Source organism: Anser brachyrhynchus, assembly GCF_964034855.1.
Source record: "Anser brachyrhynchus genome assembly, chromosome: 14".
Taxonomy (NCBI): Eukaryota; Metazoa; Chordata; class Aves; order Anseriformes; family Anatidae; genus Anser; species Anser brachyrhynchus.
Genome location: NC_137709.1, coordinates 11,351,771 through 11,369,447, shown reverse-complemented (window position 1 = coordinate 11,369,447; position 17,677 = coordinate 11,351,771). Strand labels below are relative to the sequence as shown.

Here is a 17,677-nt window from a genome sequence, read left to right as displayed (position 1 = left end):
CTCTAGCTTGTTAGTAATAGGCAATAAATTTTATTATCTTCCTACTCTGAGTCTGTTTTGTCCATCACGATAATTGCTGAGTGATCTCCCCGTCCTTATCTCAACCCTTGAGCCCTTTCCATTTCTCCCCCTTTCTCTTTGAGGAGGGGGAGTGAGAGAGCGGCCGTGGTGGAACTCGGCTGCCCACCCGAGTAAAACCACCACAGGTGCATGGCTGCAGCCAGGACTGGGAATACCAGCCAGCTCAAATCCAATTAAAAACTGAGAGAGAGGCTGAGGAGTGCAGCATACTTGCTTGGCAGGTAGTGAGCTGACAGCACAGTACAAAGCCCAGGGTCTGTCTGTGGCATGCAGGGGTAGCAGTGCTGCTTCTGCAGACGTGGCTGCTCCAGCAGCCTGCTGATCCCTGCACAGCCCTGCCGGACTCAGCCAAGCAAGTTCCTGCTCATGAATCACCTCCGCTGCTTCCAGTCCGAGTTTTCCTTGGAGTTTGTCCAGACAGGCTAGGACAAGGTATGAGATCATGATGAGACCATCAGATGCCTTTTGGGGGAAGGCAGCAAAAAACAAAATACCCAGCGTGGCATTCTGTAGTCAGAGGCAAGCAGGAGGGAACCTGCTGGAGCACCCTTATTTAACAGCAGAGTGCAGGACCTTCAGGGACAGTTGGTTCTTCTTGTAACCTGCTGCACTTGCCCTGAAGTGGGGACAGATCCAGGCCTCCCACCATTTCCCATGCTCATACACTGGGCAGACACACATGCTCTGAACCAGTTAACCAAGCCTTGGATGCAGGGAAGATGTTTCCCTTTGATCCCTCTGTGTAAGACCTCAGACTGTTGAGGCCCCTCCTGCTGCTCTGCACCACAGACCCCAGTGTATACAGCACACAATGATTCCTGCAGAGAAAAGGAAAACCTTGCACAGAACAGCAGGAAGAATTTCATCAGCCACTTCTAGCACGGCCTGGTCTCCCTGGGGGAGCACGGGTGTCCCTCTGCTTGAGTCATCCACGGGTTATAGTCCACTGCACAAAAGGCTAGAGGATGCTCAGGAGTGAGGGACAGTGCCTTGGCTTGGGGAGGCCGTGGCATGGGGACTGGAGCGAGCACTTCCTTCCCATCTTGGCAGCGACGGATGCTCTGCATTGGGCTGGTGCTGGCTCCTGTAGGGGCAGGCTGCTGCCCAGCTTCATGCAATGCTGCTGGTGATCTGTGAGCCCAAGAGCAGATCTGGAGCCTTCTGGCCCTGAAGCTGCCCAGAGAGGTGGGCCATCGTTTTCAGTGCCTTCCTGATCTCTTCGTGGCAGCTACCGTCCCACCAGGCCCAAGCAGTGCTGCTCCCCAAGCGCAGAGCTGGAGCTGGGAACAGTCCATCCTCTGCCATCAGTCCGTCCTCCCAGATCCTTGGCACAGAGCTGTAAACCAAGAGGGCTGACCTGCAACCACTGGCATGGAGATGCTCCAAGAGCTTCATGGGAGGGAGCTCTGACCAGGAAAAAAAAAAAATCTCTGGATGGACCATGTGAAGGAGGCAGCAGCAATCTGTGCTAGCAGATGGGCTGGAGCAAAGCACAGCCCTGTGCAAACCCACTGGGATAGGTAAGAACAGAAACTCTCTGGAAGGGGCAGGAACTGGCTTCCCACCTCCAGATCCAGACAGGCCTGGGCCAGATCTGAGTATCCCTATGATCCCTAGAAAGGGAGGATCTGCTGAGCAATTTTGCCCTGAAACAACGCAGTGACTCTGGATGCCAAGCTCATTTTCACTGTGAACCGGCCAATGCTGCAGGTGTTGTGGCCCCCTCCATGGGTGCTTGAGGCAGGGGGGAGTAGCTGAGTTCCCCTTTCCACAGCAACAAGAAACCCATGGGAGATGCCTCTCTGCAGTACAGTTCATTGCGTTCCTCGGCAAAGCCTGTCCTTGGCTCAGGGCTCAATGGCTGTGTAAGGAGTGGAGCAAAGCTAACATCTGTCAGGAAGAAAATCAGCTGAATGGAATTGCTTGCAGGGCTGCTGCTGTTTCTGCAGGGAGGCGGCTCAGCAGCTCTGGGGTTTTCTCTTTGGCTGCCTCACTTCAGGACAGGTAGGAAAGCACAAGCGGTGCTCCTGCAGCACCACAGCCTCTTCTGCTCCAACCCACTCATCCTGCCATGGTCCCAGATGCTGGAGCATGGCTGCAAAGGTGAGCAAGAGCGGTTCTGGGCAGGTTGGGAAGACGGTTATTAAACTGACTACTGTAACATAGTGCATTTTTTTTTTAATTAAAGCCAAAGTTAGGATTTTGTCTGTCTGTAAGCCTGACTCTGGAGAACAGTCCATCAGTAAGTCCCGCCATCCTGGCCCACAAGGGTGAACCTTGTGGTTCACCACTTCATGGTGAGGGCTGCTTCCTTCCCCAGTTCCCACAGGCCTCTGGCCAAGCAGCCCACTTTACCTCCACAGCGCCCAGGGACCTGGGCAGGACAGAGCTCAGCATGACCCTAATGGGCTTTGGGGTGTCACCTGCCTCAGTGCCAGAAGCACAGCCAGGCTGGGGAGCTGCCCCGGGGGCCTTCATCCCTGCCTTATCTAGGCAGAGAACATCCACAGGACTCTCATCCTTTCACAGCCCAAAGGGCAGAGAGAAGCAGCCAGCTTCCCCCTCTCTGCACCTTCAAAATACGTTCCCATCTCTTGGCCTGTCAAATTACCACCCATAGGCAGCCCAGCCTTTGCCACAGCCCTGCAGAGGCGCACTGTGATCCAGAACACATCCTTGCATGGCAGGTGTGCAGCGGGCAGCAGGGCTCTGGGCAGCATGGCAATGATGACGTGGCCCCGTGGCTCTCAGAGCTGCCACCACGGGGAGCACCTCCCCTGCTCTCGGTCAGGAGGAGCAGAACCGCTGCAGTGGCCATCAGCCTCCCCCTGTGGGGCAGGTCCGAGGTGAAGGCCTTGTCCCCAGGTGCAGGGATGCCCCATAGCTTGCTCCCCCCCAGGCAGTGGCTGCCTTGGGTCCATCACAGGCAGGACGGCAGCAGCAGTTGCATGCCCCTGTTCTCCGTCTTCCTGCAGAGCACCCCGAGCTGAGCGCCCACAGGCTGGGATCCCTGCCCGTGCCAAGTCAGCAATTCCTGCTGTTAGCCCAGCTGGGTTTGCAAAGGCTTTCACCCCCACTCCTGCACCTCCTGCTCACTCCTTCCCATCCAGAGCAAAAATCAACACAACAATTCCAGTTGTCTGCAGAAAAAACATACCAGCTAAGGTATTTCCAGTGCTGCCAGACCTGGGCCAGGCAGAGCTGCAGGCAAACAGAGCTGAGGAGCCACAGCAGCACAGGGAGGTGGGGATGCAGCAAGGTGACCTGCGGCAAGGGCCTCTTGCACAGCCACTGGAGATAGTATTTGCTTAACAGACATTGAAACGGTCCAGAGTTCAGAGTCCTTGATTAAACCAGCACTCTCGCAGCATTAAGGTTCAGGTTCACACAAAGCACAATGAGTGACTTGTTTTCCATTGCTGGGACTAGGGCTGCTGCAGCTGCTGGGGCTTTTGCTCTCTGGATGATAATGCACAAGGGTACTCAGTGCCGAATACCTGCTTCCCATCCATCGCAGCTCTGTACTTTAACCATTCTATCTTGGGAAGCGCTGGAGTTCTAAAGTATTGCTTCATTCCCCCTTCCCACCCCCCAGGTTACAGCAAAACTCACTGGCTGTGCAAGGGGCTTGAACTAATAAACTCACTTCCTAAAGCCTCCCCCAGGCAGCAGATGAGCATAGAAATTATTTCATGCTTTACCAGAGCTAAGTTGGGGCTAAGTTTGTCAAAAAAAAAACAACACTCTGCAAGACTATTCACTGCCCCTGCTTCAGCATAGCTTGGCATTCCCTTTTGAAAATTCAACTCTGACATTTGCAAAAGCAAAATGGACTTGAGGAAAGCAGATCTCATGCAGTGGGATAGGCCTTTTTTTCTGCTTAATTCACGAGGAATGGGTCCTGAAGCACAGTCTGAAACCCCCAATGACCCCAACCCCCAGGAAGCTGCATCCACAACCCTCAGCAAGCCCAGGAACCACTAGGAGCTCCTGCAGGGCAGGTATGAGAATCCACCTCATAATTTTCAGCCAAATGCTGGCTTAAAATCCAGGAATCAGTCCTGTTCACATTGATCTGTGATCAGAGTGGCTGAACTGCTGAACTCAAGGAGGCTTTGCTTCATCAGCAGATACCCAAATACCACATCCATCCCTGGCTGGCCAGTATGTGAGTCTGATAAAACACACGTGGGGCCAGCCTGGCTGCAGGCTCTTGCCACTGAGAAGCCAAGGCAGCTGCCCCAAGGCAGGGTGAAGTATGGATACTGGCAGCAACCCCTCACACCACGCTGTTCAGCTCCAGCAGAAGATGCTGTGCTGCACCCCACGGACAGCAGGAGCAGGTCTAGTGGCCACTGCAGCACACTCAGGACCCATGGCACTGTTTCACAGATGCACCTTGGTGTTTTGAGATACCCCACTAGCAAGGGCTTGCTGTTACGTACACCCTACAGAGGTCTGACTCCTTTCCACCCCCATCATTAAATTAACAAGCCAAGTGTTTGTAACAAAGTTATTTATTAGAATATTACATTGCACTTAAAAAATAAGGGAGGTCTGACCCTGTCATCTTGACCTACAAAAGGACACAGGGGCAGACCTCCAATAAATATAAATACTATGTACAATTTATCTAAAATAAATATATAATTTAAAAGGAAAAATATCGTGTTAAATAGCTGTTACCCTCCCACCCCTCCTGTGCCTAAGAAAGCCCCGGGCCAAGTTTCTCCGCCTTTCACAGTTTGTTCCTCCACGTGCACCACAGCGGGCATCCCCCAAGCTCTGGACAGCCCCTCTGCTGATTGCTGGCCAGTCCCTCCTGCCCTTCTGCGTGGCCAGCTCTGCAGCACGGCAAGGGATCTTGCCTTGTGGAGAGTCTCTCTCTCTCCAGTCTTCTCCATCCCAGAGACTGCTGAAGCTCCCTGCAGCAGCACTGCTGCCCAACAGAAATCAAAGCGAGCACTGTCATGCTGCTCCAGCAAGCTCCTGATGCACTGCAGGGTCCCAGGGACAGCACTGGCTCCGTGGCTCGCATCCTCCAGGAGGTAGAACTGCGTTAGTGCCGACCCCTGAAACACAGCATCACAGGATCAGTCACTGGCTGCGCACCAGTATCCAAAGACACTACTAACATGCTGCCCACTGCCACTCTCGCCCACGGAGTTGAGCCCTGTATACCAGGGCCAAGGTGCTCATACCATGCAGCTGGCGAGAAAGCTCTTGTGGCCACTGAAGCGTGGCCACTTTGCAGGACTGGACCCAGGAGAATTGAGGCCAGGATGCCAGGGGAAAGCTGTGGCAAAGTACAGGTAACATCCCATGTCTCTCATGGCATTTTTCCCCTGCACATGGCTTCCCCAGTCCCCAGGGCAGAGGACAGCAACAATAAGTCTTGCTCTGATTCTCCTTCCCTAACCTTCAACTCCTATCAAAAGTTAGAAATCCCACTCCCAACACTACCTAAAAACTAATAACATTTCAGAAACCCCTTGAAGGCATTACTTGGTACACCACCACCCCCAAAGAACGAAGTATTTTCTTTATTAGAAGGAGAAGTAGCTGTAATATATATGGGAACACCTAACATCAGGGTTTGGACCAGGGCAGAGGAAGTCTGCAGGCTTTCCAGCACCCAGCTACCACTGACATGTGGCCACCTCCGGGCCAGAGCACACCCAGGGTAACATCATGGGGCACTCCCATGCCCAGCTGCAAAGCATTACATTGGTGCAAGTAATAAGCAGAGGACAAGTGGGAGTGAAAAGGAAGGTTGTTTTTTTAGATGTGTATATAAATAGAGGCAATATCTAAGGAGGGGAAGTGACTCAGTGGGTCAGACAGAGGGAGCAGAACAAGTTACAGAGCAGGGGAAGAAGAGGGAAAGCAGCTTCCCTGCTGCCAAATATCCCCAAACCATGCAGCAACAGGCCAAAGGAGAGACATAAGGTTATGAAGGAGGAGGTAGTAGTCAGATGTCAGAGGACAGGGATTTGAACAGAAAGGGAAGGAAAGATAGCTGGGGCCACACGGGGCAGCCCATGCTCTTGGGCCACATCCAGCAAGCTGCTTCTCCAGGCTCAAAGCAAATTCAGCTCATGCCTGGCTCTGGCACAGGATCAGCACAGTGGTCCCAGCCAGCACAAACAAGCAGAGCCCCAAGCCCCCACCAATTCCCCAGCAAGGGCTCACCTTGCCAGCACTCGGCATCCTCAGTGATTCACAGTGATGCCCAGCTTTATTTTCTCTTCATTTTCTACATCGTAGACACCCCTCTTGTGACACCTGTGAGGCCAAGCAAAGAGACGCTCAGAGCATGGAGCAAGCAGCCCCTGCCACCGTTCCCCACAAACAGCCTTCCCAGGGACATGGCTCCAGGAACACAGCCCCCACCTGCTCACCTGAGCATCAGTAGGGCTGCAATGATGACAAGACACAGCGAAGACAGGACCACTGCAACAACAGCCAGTGCTGTGGTGTGGTCATACGTGCTAGGGGGGTGCTCCACAGGCAGCGAAAGGCCATGGCATCTCTCTCCATGATATCCTGGCTGGCATCTGGGTGAGAAGGAAAGTTTTTAAGGACGGTAGTGGCCAAGCAGTGGCGCTGTTGGCTCCCTCAATCCCCAGCGCAAAGGAACTGCCTCTGCTTAGCTTTGGCCAGAATCCTACAACCTTCTCCTGATCCCCACCCTGAGTCAGGAGGCCTGGTGGCACCATTGCCTCCCTAATACTGGTAAGTTATGTTTCTCCTGCATCCCTGCCCCAAGCATCACATTAAGACTCCTAGGAAGAGCGGTTCCTTCCCCACAGTAGAAGGCACTGGGGTCTGTCCACTTCTCAGTCATTCCCAGACTGAGCTAGGCTGCTTGAGCCACCTCTGAGCCATGACAGACCCCTCCACTCATGGGGCTGAAAGAGGGCTGGCCCCTGAGATCCCAGCAGGCTCACATGGGCTGGTTCCTAGGGGCATGCAGAAGCTGGGTATGCCAGGCAGGCTGCATGCTTTGGGGAAGGGAAGCCTCAGGCAAGGAACAGGAAACCAGCTGGGGCCATGGCCTCAGTGCTTCCCTTGGAGCAGGATTTCCCTGTGCTCTTAGCCAGCCCAAGAAGCACAAATTCCCTGCGGATCTGTGAAGTTGTTCACATATCAGAAAGTGTTCCCCATCAGAGCTGTGAGGCAGCCACCCAAGCCTTCCCTGCGAGGAAAAGCACACTGATGTGACCAGCTGAATGCATCCAGTGCCACCAACCCTCCGCAGAGCTGGGCAGTACACACATACTTGTTCCCAGCTCACAGACTCCATCCAGCCCTTCTGCCTGGCTCATGATACCGGGGCAAGTTCCAACACACTTCTATCTGCTCTCCATCCATGCAGCAGGGCTGGGTGCTGCACTCTGGCACCCACACCTGGCAGCATCCACCCTCACTCCCAGGCCCCCACCAGCAGAAACAGAGGTCAAGAAGACCCCACAGCCTAGATGGCACAGCTGGAGCCAGCAGCGGCCAGGCAAGCAGCCACAAGTGACACCAGTCAACATGAAGCCTTGGGGCAGTCTGTCCTCAGAACAGCAACAGCTCAGGGAAGACAGCCCAGAGACAGGCCACCAGAACGGGGAGCCCCACCTCGCCCCAGCACCAAGGCTGGAGCGCCCTGCCTGCATCCCCAGTCCTCCTGCAGCCCCCTGAGGGCAGCCGGTCAGGAAGGGGTTGTGTGGCTGGGGCGGTGTCACACCCTGCTTCAGGCTGGGACCCCAGCCCGAGCAGCCCCAAGACACCTGGCTGGAGGGCCCAGCAACATTTTCATGTCAGGCTCCAGGCAGAGGAAACTAAGCAGTTCAAGGAACTGCACCGACACTGATCTCTGTGGATTGCAGGGTGCGAGAGCTTCTGGGCACTGTAAGCCAGGGAGCTATTATCTGCTCCGGGCACAGGGCTGAGTAGCTCAGGGGATTGATTGCAAAGAACAAAGCCTCTTATATCCACCAGCTCAACCCCTGTCCACGTCAGCAGAGATCAAGTGTGTACCCACGGATATTTCCTGAGGTGGCAGAGCCAGATGCAGGTGCCCAGGCAGCAAGCAAATTATTTCTCCTCTGCTTGCCTCATCTGATCCCTGCTCGCTGCCTGCACCCAGCGGAGTCCGTCACACACAGACCTTTGTGGTGACACAGCCCTGGCCTCAGGGCTAGAGAACCACAGGGACGTGGCTTTAGCATACTGTCCCCCAAGGAACTGCCTCTAATCCCATCTGCCTCACAGGTGCCACGGTAGATGCTCTCCCTGTCCCAGCTGGGGACGTGGCAGGGTGAAGGAGGGAGCCCATTCTCCTCCCCAGCTCCTGAACTTTGATGGCACAGGGCCACGTACCCCACGCTGAACAAGGGATCACTCATACCGCACCCCTCATGCTGGAGCCTGGCATCTCCATACCTGCAACACCCCCGCCACCCATGCTGGGGACGCAGCCATTGGAGCTCCTTAGCTCTTGGACAGGGCTTGCAACAATGAGATGGGCCCAGGAACATAGTTACTGAGACGGGATAGAGTCTCTCACACCAGACCTACAGAACACTTTGGATATAGGACCCAGCCCATCTCAGAGGCCCAGGTGCTCAATTACTTCTCTGGGCCCAACCAAAGCTCGAGGAAAGTCAACCTCTGGACAGCTGCCAGGCATCTCAGCCCTGCATCGAGTTGGCCTCCTCCAAACTCCACCACTGCATGCCTCTGTGCCAGCCTCAGCCAGAGCTCACTGAGCCACGCCAGTGCCCCACAGGCACGGGTGCTGCAGAGCTGCCTGGGTCTAAGGCTGAAGTAGATTTTGACAAACGAGATTTGTTTAAAATCCAGACCAGAATGGAGGCCAAAGTTTCCCACTGCTCTTCAAGCGATACACTGCACAGAGAAGATGCAAAGTCAGAGCCACCCCCCCATGGACAGGGAACGTGCACTAAAAATATCTCCTACGCTCTTCCTCTGCGCTGCCTAGAGAATTCAAGGAACAATGACTAAGGTTTTCCCGATTGAGGCACACACCAGTAACTCACATGCAGGATGGAGCACCCAGCTCTCTGATGTATTTGCATTCACCATGAATGCAGAAATCCTTGTACTTTCGCAGACACGGGTCTCTCTTCTTCCCCAGGCCTTTTCCTTTTCTTCTTTTATTCCCATTCCCCTTTTTCTTGGGAGTAACCAGGCCTTGAGGCTTTGACAAGAAGGCAACTGGAAAACAATTTCAAAAGGAGAAAAAGTTTATCACCTCAATTTGTCATTTGAAGACAAGACAGAGCAGCAAACCCTCTGTTACTGTAGCCAACTCAGCCCTGGCATTTGTGCAGCCTTTTGTTCAATCTGCCCCCAGGCAAAGGTTTTTCCATTTTTTCAGATTTTCACAAATATCATGGCCTTTCCAATTCATATGAACAATTCTAAAGGAAATAAAGGAACAATTAAACAAGAAACCAGGGGAAAAACAGAGCTTTATGCATCTCAAATGTTGCTATTATATGCACCAGTTTCCACTGAACACAGAAGACTGCTAATTGCGCTGCTATCTGGCTTTTATTTCCTTGATGAGTGCGGTCTTTTGTAAAGAGTCCATTCATGGCCCCGAGGGACTCGCCTTCCTGTGGTTACAACGATGCTTGCATACAGGACAAGAGCAGGATTAGAAGAGCAAACCCAGGTCAATTTTTGGTTTTGCAAAACCAAGTTGATGGCTACGGAAGCGTTCCCATGAATTACAAAGGTATTTTTTAATTGCAGCGCAAAAATTGGTGGGTTTTGGTGCGAGGCCAGCTCCCTGCCAGGCTGGTGGGAACCGGAGCAAGAAGTTCCACGCGTGCTCCCCACAGACACGGGGTGAAACCGTCAACATTATTGGAATAGTTTGAGATGGGCAGATGTCAAAAATAAGCCCCCACCCCACCCCCGCCCCGATCGCTCTGGCAGGGTGCCAGGACGTCAGAGGACACCCCCTGCTTGGGGGGAGGCTGGTCAGCGCTGCCCGGCCACGGCAGGCTCCCCGAGACTGGGGAAATATGAACTGAATCACGTTTAAACCGGGGAGGGTAAGGGGAAAAAGGGCAGCCACATCTAACCTGGCAAGTTTCAGCCTGCCCCGTTCCTTCTCAGCAGCTTCCTTACACAACTGAGGCCTCAGCAATCTCTTCCTCCCCGTGCAAGAGCCTCTCATGCTGTGGAACACCATAGGCCTGTCTAGGAAGCTATTTCAAAGTTTCAACATCCTTCAAGGTAGGCCTGGAGAAAACCGATCCAGCAGAAAACTCTGCGACTTGGTACAGCCGGGTGAGGCACAGAGCTCCATGCAAGCTGCCTCAGGCTGGGAACAGGGGCTGCCCCCTCCCCAACGGGCTACCACCGGGGGTGCCCCGCAGACCGGCACTGCCACAGGGCTGGCACAGTGCTGCTGACTCCCCCCACGCTATTCCACTGGTGGCCTCCACTGTTACCACCCCCCTGGGGCTCTGACCCTTGTCCTCCAAACAGCACAGCTCCGGAGGCTTCAGATGATCTTGTACGTCGGAAAACAGGTCCGGCCCAGGTGGGCAGGGGGATGCCAACAACACCCTTGGTACTCAGATACCTTGTGCCATGGGCCCTCATGGGCTGCACCACCAAGGGGAAGGTGCCTTCAACACAAGAAGCGTATTTTTCTGATTATAGCTCAGCTCAAGGCATTGAGAAAGCGCTCCAAGAGGCCACAGGCTGCTGACTGCGCAATGCTGCCTCAACAGCTGCTATTTCCCATCCCATCAACCTGTCCTCCCCTCAGACCAGGCACAGCCCAAGCCTGCCAGATCGCTTGCACCTCAGAGGGCTGCACAGAGGAGCAGAGGGCAGACAGAAGCATCTCCCTGCCGCACCTCCCATCAGGAGGGGGAGCAGTGTTGCCCAGGGGCTGGGTCCCCTTTGTTTAGGGCTTAACCCAGTTTTGCAAGCCGGGGTTTGAGTCACAGTTGGATGGACACAGACAGCTAAAAAGCAAAGAAAGGAAGGCCAGAGAGCCAGGGGGGGACCTACATGGAGCTGAGCGCATTCATCCTGGTGCCAGGTTACCAGTCTGAGCATACCACATGCCCAAGGCTGGGCAGGTATGGGTCGCTCTTCTCAGCCTGCAGCGGGTCCCCCATCCCAGCCTGCCCTCACAAACCCTGGAGAGCCCTCCAGACGCTCTCTGGTCCTGACCCGGGGGAGAGGAGCCAAGCATGAATGCACAGAGAGCCTAACAGAGAGACAGTGTCCCCAACGCCCCCGTAGCAGGGACTGCCGGGTGACTAACCCTGCCTAGGTATGAGGAGCAGCCATGTGTGGGCGGCGGGTGACTCACAGCGATCCCCTCGCTGCCATCCACCAGTGCCATGCTCGGGAGAGCGGCTCGGGCCCACGAGGTGACCACAGGGCCAGGCTCCTGCCCACCTCACCCGGGGCCGCCGGGGACCTCCGTGCCCAACGCCAGCACCCAGGCTCGGAACAAGGAGGTGCCGGCACCCGAAGCGGGCACAGCCCCCTGCCCGGGACTCCTATGGCTTCGAGGCTACCGGGCAGCCCCGGTGGCCACGGCTCCTGCCGGAGCACGCCCGGCTCCCGAGGCCACCCCGAGCCTGCCGGTCCACACGTTCCCAGCTCCGGCCGCGCCGAGCCCCCCCCCCCCCGGCACCCCCTCCAGGTCCGGCTCCGCACCGCGGGCTCCCCTTGCTTTTCGGTCCGGACCGACCCCGGCCCACGTCCCGACCCCTCCGCCCTGCCCCGGGGCCGCTCCGCGATGCCGGTGCTGCCCCGAGCGCCCCGGGGGCGGCTCGCCCCGCCGCCCGCACGTACCTCTCGGCGCCTCGCTGAGCTCGTCCCCCGAGGCCGCTCCGCCGCCCTCCTTCTCCGCGCTGCCGCCCAGCAGCGGGGCCGGGGCCGGGGCCAGCGCCCCGCCGCCGCCCTTGTGCAGCACCTCGTTGTGCAGCTCCTCAGGGCCGAGCCCCCCCGCCGCCGCGGAACACACTGCGGGGAGCGGGACACGGTCAGACCGCGACGGGAACGGGACGCGCTGCCCCCGGCCCGAGCCCCCCCGCCGGCCCGCGGACCCCCCCCCCCTTCCAGCCCTTCCAGCCCCGTACCTGCTGCCAGCAGCGCGTGGATCAGCACCGCCCGCCCGTCCATGACCCGCGGGGCAGCGTCCAGGCAGCCGCCCAAGTCCCGTTCCCGGCTCCGCTCCGCCGGCAGCACTCGGCCCGCCCGGCCCCGCCGCCGGTAGAAAGCAGCGGGCGGCGGGGCGGGGCGGGGCGGGGCCGGGCCGGGCCGGGCCGGGCCGCCCCTTCCCCGGAGCCCCGCGGGGCCGCGTCTGTCGGGCCCGAGACGGGCGGGGGCGCCCCCGGGCCTCCAGCCAGCCCCGGCCCCCCCGCAGCGGACGCTTTGGGGCCGGGGGCTGCCCTCCGGGGTTGCCCTTAGCGCGGGGTGCCCGGTGCCGTGCGTGCTGCCGGCTCAGCGGGGGGACTGGGCTGCGTTGCGGAGATGTCAAGGAAGTTCTGTGGTCAGTTGATTCATAGGATCATGGAATGGAATCGTAGAATCGTTCAGGTTGGAAGAGACCTCCAAGATCATCCAGTCCAACCATCCCCCTACCGCCACCATCACCCACTGAGCCATGTCCCCAAGCACCACGGCCAACCTTTCCTTGAACACCTCCAGGGACGGCAACTCCACCACCTCCCTGGGCAACCCATTCCAATGAGTAACCACTCCTTCTGAGATTAAATTTCTCCTAATTTCCAACCTAAACCTCCCCTGGCGCAACTTGAGGCCATTCCCTTTAGTCCTATCACTGGTTATCTACAAGAAGAGACTGACCCCAGCCCCCCACACCTTCCTTTCAGGTGGTTGTAGAGAACAACAAGGTCTGCCCTGAGCCTCCTCTTCTCCAGACACAAGACCCCAGTTCCCTCAGCTGCTCCCCACAGGACTTGTGTTCCAGACCCCTCACCAGCTCCGTAGCCCTTCTCTGGACACGCTCCTGGGCCTCCATGTCCTTCTTGTAGTGAGGGGCCCAAAACTGAACACAGTACTCGAGGTGCGGCCTCACCAGGGCAGAATACAAGGGGACGATCACCTCCCTGGTCCTGCTGGCCACACTACTCCTGACACAAGCCAGGATGCCGTTGGCCTTCTTGGCCACCTGGGCACACTGCTGGCTCGTGTTCAGGCGAGCATCGACCAGCACCCCCAGATCCTTTTCCTCTGCACAGCTTTCAAGCTACTCTGCCCCAAGCCTGTAGCACTGCATGGGGTTGTTGTGACCAAAGTGCAGGACCCAGCACTTTGCCATGTTGAACCTCATCCCATTGGCCTTTGCCCATTGACCCAACCTGTCCAGGTCCCTCTGCAGGGCCTTCCTACCCTCCAGCAGATCGACACTTCCCCCAGCTCGGTGTCATCTGCAAACTTACTGAGGGTGCACTCAATTATTCCTTTACGACCATCTTAAAAACTGTAGAAGGGAAAAAACAGATTAGAAAAACCAGATTGGAAACTTTCTGTTCACTTGTCTTGCACAGATGAAGAAGAAAGGGGATCACTGAGGATCCAGCATACACCGCGGCATGTGGAACTTGCTGCTGCAGAATGCTCTCTGGATCATAATATTAATGTCAAAAGTGGCCAGGTTTCAGGAGGAGCCAGGCTCTCTATTAAGTACAGCCTGCAAGAAGAGTGTAAGACAGGAAGCGGAACTTCACAGTTTGGAGGTAAAACCTTCTCTGCTGTTAGCAATGGGGATGGCACCCTGTTAAGGAACTGTGTGAATCTTGCCCGTTTGCCAGCAAGTATTGGAAATGGGAGACAGGTCCATATGACAGCCTGAGAAAGTAGTGGAAATCCTTTTTTTCAGGGGACATCCAGCAAAGGGCTACCAAGATGATGAAGGGACTGGGGCACCTCTCTTATGAGGAGAGGCTTGAGAGAGCTGCGACTATTTAGCCTGGAGAAGAGGAGGACTGGGGATCTCATCAATGCCTGAAAATACCTGAAGGGAGGATGCAGAGAGGATGGAGCCAGCATCCCATTCCAAGGGTACCCAGTGCCAGGACAAGAGGCAACAGGCACAAACTGGAACACAGGAGGTTCCCCTGGACCATCAGGAAGCACTTCTGTACTGTGTGGGTGACCAAGCACTGGCACAGGTTGCCCAGAGAGGTTGTGGCATCTCCCTCCTTGGAGATCTTCAAAAGCCATATGGACGTGGCCCTGGGCACCCTGCTCTGGGTGTCCCTGCTTGAGCAGGGGGTTGGACCAGAGGTCTTTGCCAGCCTCAACCAGTCTGTGATTCTGTGATAAGCCCTGGAGCCACCTTTGTGCCTGGATGAAGAGTTCATTAACTAGGTTGATTCATGGCTTCCTCTCACAACCTGGTGTGAAAACATCCAAGTCAGCTGATCGCCCTGGCTCTCCCCCACGGTTCCAGGCTGTGGTGCTTGTGTGTGGGGGCTGGCTGTGTTTCAGTCTGTCTCCTGTGTCATGCTGAGAAACACTTCGGTTTGTGTTGAGTTTGGCCTTGTTTTCATGCCAGGTGACAGGCTAGAAAACACTGATGACGCCAAACATTGGGCAAGTGCAGTGGCTTTGCATTGTTTCAAGTCACATTTGAGATGGACACATCCCCTTGATTGTTCCTGGTGGTAGCTCGAATTCCCAAGCCAAGAACTCTGGTGCCAGTTTCAGTTCAGCAAGGCATAGTCGCGGCATGATTAAATATTCCTGTGATTGTTGTTGTTGTCTCCAAGGAATACTGCCGGATTTGGCAACCCCCCCCACTCACGCCCTCCTTCTTGCTCAGACTTGACTTTTGCAATTGTTTGCTGGATGTTGTTCCTTCCGGCTCCTCCAGGCATCATCAGCCTTTAAGAATTTGGCAACAGAAGCAGCACAGGTGAGGTGAGTTCATTGCAGCAGACTGGTTCTTGTTACTCTGAGCAGCAGAGGTGCTGGCACCTCCAGGACTCCCACACATTCATTCCCCGGTATGCCCCTGTGTCAGGAAGGGATTTTCTGCCCATCCAGTTCCCAGCCACGTTCCACCAAAACCCTTGAGGATGGTCTTGCACGGCTGGCGTGCATGGGAGGTGCTTTTCCTGACTTACCTGGAGCAGCACAAAGCAAGTGAGCACGTAAGGAGAGAAAGGCACCCGCTCGTGTCATCTGTGGAGGAGGTTTTGCTTCCTGCATTCTTCAGCCCATACAAAATGTTTGACTCTGGCTTAGTGGGTGAGCAGCAGTAAAGGTTTGTGTTTTCAAGCTGTGGCTCATGCATAGGACCCTGGAAAAGCCCCGATACTGGCAGCGCAGCCTGCTGCTCTTAGCAATGGCAGGACTGGGCAGTTGTGAGTTGTGTCAGGTCCTGGGTGGCTGAGATCAGCAGTTCTCCCAGAGACCCAGAGCTGGGTTTGAGTCCACAGACCTGACTAAGCTGTGTCTCAGCTCAGAGGCAGCCTCGCTGGCCGGGCCTGCCCAGGAGCAAAGCAGCTGGAGATGTTTAATTCTGTTTTCCTGCTCAAGAAGATCCTGGCATCCTCCACCTGTGCCCCTGGGTCTGTGTTTGTTGGCTTCCTTCTCTCGGGCCATGCACCTCTGCAGCTGCCGTGCCTGTCAGCCTCCCCCTGCCTGCAGCAACCAGCAGCCCCTGTGGCACGAATATATTCTGCTGGCTGTTGTTCGCGTGGACATTGTGTTCTCCTGCTCTAAAGCTCAGGAAGCCTTTCTGCCCAAATGTCTGCCTTGTACTGCCGGTGTGCTGGCTGCCTCCCAGTCCCGAGGCCCCACATCTCTAGGGCTGTCAGAGCTCTGTCTGCTCCTGTGCAGCACCATCCCCGGAGCAGCAGCTGTGTAGGAGCAGCACCCTCATGAGGGATGCAGAAACATGAATGCCCCAATAATCTTGAAGCACATAAGGAATCACTTTTCGAGCCTTCAGGTCTACTAATGGGGCCTCAGGAATACCTGAGAGAAGGTTGCGTGCCCTGAAGCCTCCACCACCTTTCTTGTCTCTTAAGTCCTGTAAGTCCTCACCTGTAAGATCCTGCTGCTTCTGCATGTCCAGCCTTACATTCGTTCACGGGTTGCTGAGGCACAGACCCAGGCACGTATGGCAGTGCTGAGGTCAATAAAGCTCTTGCTGTGCCCTGGAAGCAGCTTTGTGACTCTTGCTCAAGACAGGTCAGCCCATGCTACTGGCTGAATTGGGCAAACGCTGCCAGCCTGTTACAGCAGGGTCAGAGTGGTTTCAGGTGCTTTTCCTGGGCCTGGGCCTGGGCCAGTTCCAGTGGCTTTGCAAACACTTTTTTTTTTTTTCCAACTGTTCTTTTCTCTAGCCACTGTGCAAAAAGACCTTTTGCAAACAGAGGAGGAAAACGGCCAAAAAAGCTGGTTATTCCAGAAGAACCAAGGTGGAGGTCAAGCTCAAACACCCATCAAATACCCCGGGAAAGATGTGTACAGATCCCTTTCTACTCCTCTCCTTGCAGGTCGGTGTTGAACACCAGAGAGAAAGCAAATCCAAGGGCGAGCACGCTTTTCTTTCCCTATTACCATACTTTTCTTGCCTGTGGCAGCACAGCAGCCAGCGGCTGGGGAGGGGCAGGCACTGCAGGCTGGGATCTGCTCCACAGTCCCTGCCTGCACACATGCCCCGTCTTCACCTCTGCTCTGGAAGCAAACCACAGGTCAGCTTTTCCACACTGCACACCTAGGTGGCTCTCCACAGGCCAAATGAAAGCTGCTGCGTAGCTGGTAACCTGCAAACCATCCGTGTGCGCTGGCACACTCCTTAGGAAAACACTGCTATCGCAGGGCAAACAACCCAGCAGGTACACAGAGCACAGCTGGCGTGGTGAAGGCCTCTGGAGGACGTGGGTGCCAGGGTCCAGCCCTGAGGGCAGTGTTTGGATCCCTGGGGATGTGGCAGGCTGAGATGTGGCTGAGAAGTGAGCAGAGAAGTGAGAGAAAAGGATCAGCATTAAACTGAAAGGGAGAAGTGAGAATCTGGTACGTGATGGGAGAAGCAGGTAGAAGCGACAAGGACAGGGAACACAGCAGAGCAGAGAGGACATCTAGTGTCTCCTGAGCCAGGTGGGCAGTGACTGCCCCTAGAACAGGACAGCCTGGGGGTGTGGGGCGGGCTGCTGAAGCTGTAGTGCAGTCCCCAGTCATGACCTCCCACTTCGCCCAAGGAGCACTGGGGAAGCGTGGCAGCCCCAGAAGGGGCTGGGGATGGGCCTGGTAGGTGGGAAGCCCCAGTCAGTAGCTGCTGGTGCCAGAGCAAACCTGGTTTGCTGGAGGTCTGCGATGACTGATGGGATGCAGGTAGAGGGCAGTGGATAGGCATGAGGCAGATGTGGTTGTAGCTTTGGGATAATGAGGTTGGCTGGGAGGTGTGCAGGGAATGGGGGGATGAGGAGCAGGAAAAAGACATTTGACCAAAACAAGATGAGAGCCCTTCTTGGGGTGGGACTGGGTGCCACATGGGGAATGGGGACCAGTGCAGGACTGTCACAGCTACCTGGGGAAGGCACAGGAGAGGCTGAGCAGCACA

At 55.9% G+C, this 17,677-nt stretch overlaps 1 protein-coding gene across 1 annotated transcript; it reads right to left on the bottom strand.

Moving 5' to 3' along the window:
* Positions 1-4,582: 4,582 nt before the first annotated feature.
* Positions 4,583-12,375, bottom strand: HBEGF (heparin binding EGF like growth factor). The gene is made up of 6 exons (XM_080555284.1): positions 12,216-12,375; positions 11,929-12,099; positions 9,132-9,309; positions 6,483-6,638; positions 6,274-6,366; positions 4,583-5,153 (listed from the first exon to the last, which is right to left on the bottom strand). Exons 1-5 carry the CDS (start codon positions 12,256-12,258, stop codon positions 6,294-6,296), a joined length of 621 nt encoding a protein of 206 aa, XP_080411410.1. The 5' UTR covers positions 12,259-12,375; the 3' UTR covers positions 4,583-5,153; positions 6,274-6,293.
* Between the last annotated feature and the right edge of the window lie 5,302 nt (positions 12,376-17,677).